This window comes from Penaeus vannamei, chromosome 28 (assembly GCF_042767895.1).
Source record: "Penaeus vannamei isolate JL-2024 chromosome 28, ASM4276789v1, whole genome shotgun sequence".
Lineage (NCBI taxonomy): Eukaryota > Metazoa > Arthropoda > Malacostraca > Decapoda > Penaeidae > Penaeus > Penaeus vannamei.
The window spans coordinates 17,238,266-17,248,921 of NC_091576.1; the positions used below are offsets into that span (position 1 = coordinate 17,238,266).

Here is a 10,656-nt window from a genome sequence, read left to right on the forward strand (position 1 = left end):
TGTGTAGCTTTCATATATATCTATATATGCATATATATATATATATATATATATATATATATTTAGAAAGAGAGAGAGAGAGTGAGAAAGAAAGATAAGAAAAGAGAGAGTACATACATAGAGACAAACAAAAAAGACATGAGGGGGAGAAAGAAAGAGAGAGAGAGAGAAAGCAAGAAAACGAAAGACAGGGCAATCAAACAAAAATAAAAGAGAGAGAAAAAAACAGACAGACATCTATGTACATATGTATGTTTGTTTACATCTATATATGCATATATATGTGTAAACACACACACGCACACACACACGCACACACACACACACACACACACACACACACACACACACACACACACACACACACACACACACACACACACACACACACACACACACACACACACACATATATATATATATGTATATATATATATATATATATATATATATATATATATATATATATATATATATATATATATATATATATATATATATATATGTATGTATATATGAATCAACACCCGGAAGATAAGACTACGGAAGGAACATGTAAATAAAGGCATTAGGCATATCACAGAGACATTGTACGTGGAGGTCTCTCTGGGGGAGTTGCTGCGTGTGTGTTTGCGTGAGGGGGAGGGGGAAGGGGATTTTACTTATCTACCTGTCTATCGTTTTAAATGTCTTTCGTTCACCTTTTCTGGTTGTCTGTCTGGCTATAGATCAATCTATATGGAGAGAGAGGTGGGTAGGGGAAGATTATATGTACGTATACGTATATATGTGTGTATATGTGTGTGTGTGCATATATATAAATAAAGATATATATATATATATATATATATATATATATATATATATATATATATGTACACACACACACATACCTGTAACATATTTGTATATATACATACATTCAAATACGCACGTGTACATACACACACATATATATGTGTGTGTACATATATATAATATGTATGCATATATATGCATATATATACACATATATACATACATTTATATATGTATAAAGGGGGGTAGATAAAGTTACTCGAGAGACAGAGATCCATGCAAACAAACAAAGAATCGAGACCAATAAACAGAAAAGAGATTGAGCGAATGACACACACAAAATCTCAAAACATACAGAACACACAAAAAAGGGACCGAGCAGCCGATAACCATTACGTGTTCCAGGCTGGTGTCCTGAGTAACAGGGAATGATATATATACAATTCATCTTGCCCTATGGAAGTTGTCAAGCATTGAAGGATCAGGAGAAAAACCCAAGATCGTGTGCCGTTGCAGACAAGGTCTGTGTAAGTATATAAACCTTAGTTGCATACCTGTTGTGCAGAATGTGACTGGCATGGGGGTGTGTGGAGGATGGATAAGGGAGAGGGAGAGTGGAGGGAAAGAGAGAGATAGGGAAGGAGGAGAGGAAGAGGAATAATGTAGAGTGAGGAAAGAAGAGTATAGGGAGAAGGAGGGAGAAGGGGAGAGTGAGGACGGAAAGGGAAAGAAGGGAAGGGGAATTGGGTAAAGAAGACGGAATAAAAAAGGAAGAGAAAGGGGGGAAGGGGAAGAGGGAAAGAAGGAAAAGGGGAGCAAAAGAGAGAGGAGGTAGGAGGAAGGGAAGGGAGAAGGGTTTGGTGCAGAGAAGGAGAAAGACAGGTGAGGTCAAGGACATTCCGCAGAATGTGTGTTAATGTGTGTAAGAAAGAAAAAATGTGTGTATGAGGAAGAGGGAGGGGCGTGTTATTGAGAGAGAGTACAGTTATATACACACAGATGTATATATTTATATACATATATATATATATATACATATACATATTTTTATCTATATATATGTATATATACATATACAAAACACACGCGTATATCTATATACATATATATACATATGTCTGTATGTATATACATACATATATATTGCTGTATGTATGTATATAATTATATATGTATGTAAACATGTATACACACACACGTGTGTATGCAAATGTATATATCTGTATATACGTATATACATATATATATATATATATATATATATATATATATATACATATTTATGTGTGTACATATATATATGTGTGTATACATATATATGTATATAGATATAGATATAGATATATGCGTATACACACACACACACACACACACACACACACACACACACACACACACACACACACACATATATATATATATATATATATATATATATATATATATATATACATGTACATATATATGTACACATATATGTATATATGTGTATATATATACATATATATGTATATATATATATATATAAATATATATATATATATATATATATATATATATATATATATATATATATATATACATATGAGAGAGAGAAACAGACACAAATAGAGAAAGGGAAATAGAGGGAGAGAGAGAGAGCAGTAAGTCGGACAGAGAAAAGTAAACAAGGGAGAAAATTAAGAAGAAAGAGAGGGTGAAAGAGAGAGAAAAAGAGAGAGAGAACGGGGAGTGGGGAGGGAGAGTGAGCTTGGGAGGGTGAGCCCACCTGTATTTAACGGCCCCTTCGAGAGCGAGCCACCGCAGTCACTTACTTGGGTGAGCTTTACAAGGAAGCTTTTCCGAGCTCAAACCTCCCAGGGCATCCGCGGTCCCAAAACTTTCTTCAGACAGACTCGATCGAGACCATACGTACGTCTTTTGTTTTTGTTTTTCGTGTATGAATGAGGCTTTTAATCATTTATATGTGCATTTGTTTATTTGTACATGCATGCCTTTACCCAGACAAACAGAGACGCTCATACGTTATTACTTTTCTTGTTTTCTTATAGTGAGCCATCTCATTGTAACTGTTTTCATGTTGATTATTCATCTGTATTTGCTTCGTTTTGTAACTTTTTAATTTTTATCTTGATTATTCATTTGTGTATTTCCATTTTCTATCTATTAATTTATTGCGTTTAGTATACAATTGTGTGTCCGGTTAGAATATACGATTGGATCTAGTGATAAAAGTGATTTTCTTTAAGAATTTTGTTGCATTCAGAAAATAGATTAATAACCGTGATATAATGTGAACTGTGAGTTTGTATGATAATTTGAAGTTTTTAAAAGTGGCAGTACACTTCATTTTTATATCGAATAGAGTGAATTCCGTTGATCTGATCTATAGTGAGTCGGTGGTTTGAGTTAAAGGCAGACCTACAGAAGGAATGATTAGGCTTACATAATAAAATGTCGATGCAAGTGAAAATGTGAATGCATAAGAATCAGCAATCACGATATGCCACTTGCTTATCTTATTTTATTATTATTATTATTTTTTAATGGTTGAGAAAGAATTGAGAGATGATATATTGTGTATATAATGATGTCTATTTGTACCGAAATGAGCTATATCTACTTTTCATGAGTTGTGGCTATTTTGTAAGCGAATTCACCTATTGGTGGAATTGGTATAGAACTTTAAAATGAGGTTATTTAATGATGCTTCTGTTTGCTGCTCTCTTTGTGCTCTGACATAAACAGACAAACAGTTAAAGTTCCCGTTAGAAAAGAGGTAACATAGAAAACGAGAATTACACATTTTGCAGTTCATTCGTAGTAATTGCATACACTCGCAAACATTAATACGCACACACACATACATAAATACAGAAACAACTATTCAAATAGGATTACTGAGAAAAATAGAGAAATTATTATTAGAAATAAGAATTTGTAAAGTGATTTGAATTACTCAGATTTGATTGCCTCCGCAGGTCACGATGTTGGTGCTTTGTTTATGTTTTGGTAAGTTAACCGAGCTGTTTCGCATATCTTGCTTATATTGAATGTGAATATGAAGAACTGCATAATTTTGAATATGTTTCTGTTCCCGCTTTATGAATTTTCCCCCATATTTCCCTCTCTCAGCTCTTGAGGCTTTCCTCCTTGGGGAATCTCTAAGTTTTGAAGTTTGATGAAAAACAATGTGTAAAGCAAGTTAGAGACATGTCTTTCATAAGATTATTCTGTTACAAAAACTGTTTTAGCTAAATTACGCTTAAACCTTATCATCACCTCCATAGTTGTGCCATAAATATATATAGTATATTTTTCTACACATACACATGTATGTATTTATATATATACATACACACACGTGCAAGGGCGGGTCCAGAGAATTTTCTGGTGGGGGACACAGGGGGTAACAACAATAAATGTGGGGGGGGGGGCGCCTAAAAGTAACAAAAATTAAGGCTGGCTACTTCAGTATTTATATTGTACAGTTATACATTGTTTATGTTTTCATCTTGCTTTTATTGGCCACATTAAATCTGCTGGATGTGTTTTTACAAAGAAGTAGGCTAACACAGACCGCTATGACGTTTGCTGTACAGTTGGTCAGAAGTTGGTGATTCTAGCTCTGTACATTGAACATAGCAGTGTTCTGTGTAGGAATTAGTTTTAACTAAGCACCACTTAAATTCTTACAATTTAACGACTATATTCTAAAATAACATAACAAATATAATAAAAATGTAAAGTAGAATTTAAAAATAGGATAAAAATCTCAGTGTTTCTGTGCAGTTATCAGTTTTAAAAAGTCTGTGACTAGTAAAGTTACACGTGTTCATGCGCGGAGCCGCGAAACCACTTCCTTCTTTTTCCAAAATAAAAACCTTCATGAGTTCTAAACATAGTCTCATCAAACAAGATTTCAGCTTTGCTTCCGTCTTAACGTGCAGCGTCGGGAAAGAACTTTACGCAATGATTGTCATTACGACGTGCCAATGGCCATTAGGGGCACTCGGGATGGCCTATCAGATTGCAGGGGGGCGGGTGCCCCCCTGTCCCATCATGGAAGCCACGCCTCTGCACATGTGTATATTATCCAGTAGTTCCTTCCCCACTGCATCTTCCTCTATCCATTTCAGTTCATCTATTCCTCCTGCCTTCAGTCACCAAAGTCTAGGAAAGTACTTGTCCAGACCTTGTTTCTGCCAACTCTCCTCCGTCGACCCCTACCTTCAAGCCCCCTTCCGAGCAAGTGCGCCCTAATGCCTCAATGCTCCCTTGCTCTCCACAGCCCTTTTAGCTTCGTCCTCCGCCATTCCTGCTCCACGCAATAGAGGCCCGGCTGTGTCTCAGTTTGACTCGCAGGGGAGACAGCTCGCCGGCGAACAAGCAGGTTTCAGCGTAGCGGTTCCAGGCTTGGCTGCGTCCCCTCTCCAACAGCAGGCGCCGCAGTTCTCCCCACAGGTGCCTCCACAGCCCCTACCCGCAGTGGTGGAGTACAGGTCTCCCTCCAACAGCCTGGAAAGCCTGCCAGTCAGCCAGCTCCTCAGGCACTCCCCGGTCAACTCTCAGCTTCTCAGTGTGAAGACTTCCTTGACAGGCATCATGAGTCGACTTCCGGACAACGCCACCCTCCTCAGGCCCAACATCAAGGACACGTTCTCGTGCAGTGGAAGGGTAAGAGTCCTGCTTCAGAGGAAGGGGACAGCACTGAGGCTTTTGAGCCACTCTCTATACAGATAGATGAATTGAAGCCTATAGATATCAATGTATTATATATATACTGCCAGTCTGTCCATCTCTTTCTGCTTTACTAGTTGATTAGCTCTTCAATTATTTAAGTGATTTATTATTATCATGATAGTCTTTTCATTATCATTTCCGTGACTTTTACATAGTCATCTCTGTGGTGTGCAGGTAGACAGGGGTAGGCGGCCTGCTTAAGCCCAGATTCCGTTCATGTCAATCCTCTCCTGTAAGCCACCTTCGGCCACGCATAAACATTTTTCAATTTAATTTCAATTCAACTTTCTTGGAAAGGCGTATCCATGTTTACTCAAAACGTTATTATTGGTGATATACAAACGTTTAACAAAATTCAAAGACGATCACAAACGATATTTCTTCATTGGCTCGAAAAATCGCAGGATCTAGCTCGCCTACGTTGATTTGATTCAAGCTCAAATAAAGGAAATAGAATCTCGGTTTCAGGCACGTCAATAAGAGACTAAATAAAAAAAATGCAGAAACAATCATACGAGAGCATTTCAACACTTCGTTATTTACTAAAGTTCGAGGCAGTATTCGTTAAGCGGGACCAGTAGTTGCTTTGTCTGAAACCAACGCCTGCTGACCAGCTTCCGTGGTGCTCCCAAAATGCTTCGTCAGATGTTTCTGTGCTTTGGGGAAGGAAAGGCGATGAATCCAAGTCAGAGCTTCGAAGGATGATCCACCAACTTGATCGTTTATTATGGTTTTCAAAACTAACGTATGGGTATGATGAGTCATTGCTGTGGTGTATTTGGAGACTCCCGGTTCTAAGAGTCCACCAAGTTACTTCTATGTTTAATTTTAAGAGTTAAAGTTCCTTGGAGTAACTATCGTTCGTGGAGGGAACGATGTGACCCGAGGGATTGCAGTGGGAGTGGAACACTTTCAGATGCAAACGTCCACCTGTCGAACTGATGCCTGGCCTTTGGATCGATGCTGAGACACCATGTTTCTTCATGGCACAATATCAAAAGTACCCATTAACTCTCACCACCGTATTTGCTTAGCATGTCCTTGCTCCAGTCTCCCTTCTCTCTTATTTGCTCTGGCATCAACTTATGTGGTCTTCTGTAGGTGCAAGGCTTCGTGACACTGAAGGTAATCATTCAAGACAGCTATGGTTGCAGAGGAATCAGTCTAGAGACCGCCCACTATTTCTCAGTAATTCCTCTCTTCTGCCCCAGTGGTTTGGCAACTCCACAATGGTTTTCTAGTCTCCAAACCTCGTTCTTGGATTTCAAAACAAAACAAAATGTGCGACGAGAGTGAACAGCGTCCTAAGAATTCACTCCATGATTAATCCCCTTTCCAGTTTTTCTGCCATGGGAGAAAGAAGCTTTAGTGAGCAATACTCCGTGTGTGTATAAATCTATATATCAAACTTCATGCTTGATGATACACTAATTAATATTTCTACAAGATGTGTGATCTGTGCATTTGTATGTGACATGATGCACGGCAATGCCTATATTCATGTAACTATAAAATAAGCTTAGATACTTTTTAAAGAAAATTAATCAGTACAATTGCACAGGCTTATGGCTACTACGCTGATCCAGACAACGATTGTCAGATTTTCCACGTCTGCTTGCCTCTCCACTCGCTATACCCAACCCTTTACAAGACTCCAACTACGTACACCTTTTCGTTCATCTGCGGAAACCAGACCAGTTTTGACCAGGTGAGTGCGCAAGGATTTTGTACTTTGTCATTGTGTAATAATACTTGTTATTGCCATACTTAGTATGCATTAGATCCCTCGTACATTAGGTAGTTTTAACCATAATACAAAATATAATCATCTCTGTTTTAGTGGCACAATTTTACAAAAGATCTGATGGTTACAAGCTCAAGCACTTCGATTTATCCAATTTAGGCCGCTTTCACACCAAGGTGGCACGTGGCATGCCATTTGCAAAGGAACATCCGGGAATATATGGCACATTTCACACAGACGTGGCGTGGCACATCGCATGTTCCACGTGGGATGTGCGTGCCACGCCGCGCCACTTGTGTGTGAAAGGTTCCATATATTTCCGGATGTTCCTTTTCAAATGGCGCTCCAAGTGCCACCGTGACGCGAAAGCGGCCATATATTACTCAACTCACTTCCTGCCATGACCCACGCCTCTCCCTGCCTCCCACCCCAGGCGAGTATGGCCTGCGTTCACAAGGACGGCTTCGTCTGCGACAACCCGGAGATGTACTACTACCTCAACTACAACTTCTTCAGGAAGGTCAAGACGCCCGAGGGCGGGGAAAGGTGGGCTTGGATCAATGAAGATGTACCGAAAGGGTATGTGTACCAGCCTGTAGTGCCGAAGCAGCCAGGTTCCGCAGGTGGTTCCGTGTCCGTGCCTGTGTCCGTACCCGTCTCTGTGCCCGTCTCCGTGCCCGTGTCCGTGCCCGTCGGGAGGAAATAGAAGGCCACGGTGGCATCGGGTTTCCTTTGGATGTGCAACCCGGATTCTTGTTACTGGAGTTTTCTTTTATATATATTTCTTTTCTTTTCTCTTCTTTTTTCGGGAAGAGTTCACAAGGTCCTGTGACTCTGGTGACGGGCATTATCTTCTCTTCGATTCTTCCTTCCGTTGTAGTTCCCCTTTTCCTTTTCGTTTCTCGTCGTTTTTCCAAGCAATGCATTCGTATTGCAAAAGGATCAACGGACTCGTATTGCATGCGCTACACTGCAGCCACTTGGAGGAAGCACGCCCTAGCCTCCAAGCGAGACCATCTGACGACGTGTGCAAGTTGCAAGCATATGTGCAATGTATATGTGCTCATACCGTTGTTTTTAGGGTATGTTTTGTTGTACACTTGTCATTTTGGTACTTTTGTAAATGCTTTGTTGCGGTCTGGGATTTTTTCTATTTTGTTTTTGCTTATGTTTTTGTTGTTATTCTTTGTCCTGCATCTCTGTGATTTGTTTTCTTGTTTATTCAAATGCCAATCTGGTAATCGCACGAGCAAGTGACAAGACTAATGCCATAAAAGAAAATGGATGTTTGACAGACATCAGTATTTTCGAAAAATAAAAGAAAGGACGAAATCTTGTTTTACTTTTCTGTTAAAAGATCTTCACAAAAATATCATGCAATATTTATACATATTGTGAGGGGTGTGTAAGGAGAGAACACTCCTTTAACATATAAGGGTTAATTCCAGGAACGAGTCACTATATAAAAATATATTATAAATCAACATCTATGTGCACAAGATATAAACAATATAAATAACACGAGAAATATACATGATAACACAAATATGTAAAGGTACAGTTCAAGAAGAAACACGGATATGTCAACACAATCACAACACTCAAACAGATGCCACAGAGAGGAAGGTCACGAGCTTATCAGGTCTTGTCTCTCAGGTCTTATCCAGATGTCGGTAGTTGCCAAGTACACTTCCCAGCAACCGTTGACGATATCCAACCTCTCCCAATTACCAACTAATCTAAGGGAAAGGTATAGGCCAATTATTTTTTAAAGGTCGCTATGGCACACATTTTTCATAATTATTTCCCTCGCCTCTTCCCCTATCCGCTATCTTCTCTTTTATTTTTCATTCTTCTTTTCTCTTTCCCAATTCTTTTACGCCAATATATACCGTGCTGTACAACCATGAAAACTTATGAAACAAAAAATAGAATAAAAAGAAACACAAACGGGCTGAAGACGATCAATGATGAGTAACGACAGAAGAAAAGACAGATTAATGATAAGAAATATAAAGGTAAAATAGTAAGCCAAGGCCACTCCCGTACGATAACTTCCGAACGACGTCACGTAAACAAAAGGTGCATCGTCTGCTAGGAGTGACTCTGTCTCCCTCTCTCTCTCGCCTCCTTTCCCCTGTATCTCTCATTATCCCATCCCCTGTGACGTCCGTGGAGAAAAAAGAGACAAGAATTCTTAGAGATGGGGATGTCACGGATATTACAAGGGATTATGAGGTACAGGGAGACGTACAGAGCAGGAATGGTGAAGCAATTTGAGATTGTCCGTGATGATCCGCATGTAAGTTTTGTTCATTGTTTATGTATTAATTTTCCACTGGTCCATCTTCGAACTTCCTTTGTGACTCAAGTTTATTTTCCCGTTCTTCCACAACTTGACATTAACTTACTTTAAAGTCGTCTTGCTCGAAGTCCACTGTTAGAAGGTAATTAGAACTGATACCGTTATTCCACCAATTCTGTTTCCTTGAAGCTCAAGGCTACTGATACACCACGCTCAGATACAACAGTTTTCTTTTCTTTTCTAGCATGAGCGAAAAGTATATGTGATTTTAGGATTCTTGAATACTATTAGTAGATAAATATTTAATGAACAGATGACTGAATGAATAACAAGTTAATTCATAGAAAATTTATATATATGTATATATATATATATAATTATTTATTTATTTATAAATATAGATATATAAATGGATATATATATATATATTTATTTATTTATTTATTTATTTATTTTTATATAGATATGTTATATATATGTTATATGTGTGTGTGTGTGTGTGTGTGTGTGTGTGTGTGTGTGTGTGTGTGTGTGTGTGTGTGTGTGTGTGTGTGTGTGTGTGTGTGTGTGTGTGTGTGTGTGCGCATACATACATACATACATATATATAGGACATATACACACAACATTCATATATGTGTACATATAATCCATACTGTATCCATGTGGTCAGACACATGCCCACACAAACATTTACATTTACTGATACACTCACAGTTATATATAGTCACACACATACATGCACATACAAACGTGTATGCACACACGCACAAGCATGCATGCTCTCACCCCCCCCCCCTCCCATGAAAACTCACATCAGATATATATATATATATATATATATATATATATATATATATATATATATATATATATATATATATATATGAAATAATTATCTCAATATTGTCTGTATGTTCAATATGTCTTTACAGCCAAAAGCAGTATTTTTCTCCTGCATGGACAGCAGAATGTTGCCTACAAGGTTTACTCAAACCAATGTTGGAGACATGTTTATTGGTAAATGATATTATGTTGTTTATCATGATTATCTGGCAGTTTGAGA

At 38.3% G+C, this 10,656-nt stretch overlaps 2 protein-coding genes across 3 annotated transcripts in view; both read left to right on the top strand.

The window, feature by feature from the left end:
- The first annotated feature begins 2,606 nt into the window (after positions 1–2,606).
- Positions 2,607–8,617, top strand: LOC113830050 (uncharacterized). The gene is made up of 5 exons (XM_027383242.2): positions 2,607–2,709; positions 3,780–3,810; positions 5,090–5,475; positions 7,103–7,249; positions 7,719–8,617. Exons 2-5 carry the CDS (start codon positions 3,786–3,788, stop codon positions 7,989–7,991), a joined length of 831 nt encoding a protein of 276 aa, XP_027239043.2. The 5' UTR covers positions 2,607–2,709; positions 3,780–3,785; the 3' UTR covers positions 7,992–8,617.
- Positions 8,618–9,349: 732 nt separating this feature from the next.
- The window catches only part of CAHbeta (carbonic anhydrase beta), a 6,347-nt gene continuing 5,040 nt past the window's right edge, over positions 9,350–10,656 (top strand). For both annotated transcript variants that reach the window (XM_027383240.2, XM_070141895.1), the window contains exons 1-2: positions 9,350–9,587; positions 10,526–10,610. In XM_027383240.2, coding sequence (XP_027239041.1) covers positions 9,489–9,587; positions 10,526–10,610 — 184 coding nt within the window. In that variant the 5' untranslated portion in view covers positions 9,350–9,488. The remainder of the gene's footprint in view (positions 9,588–10,525; positions 10,611–10,656) is intronic.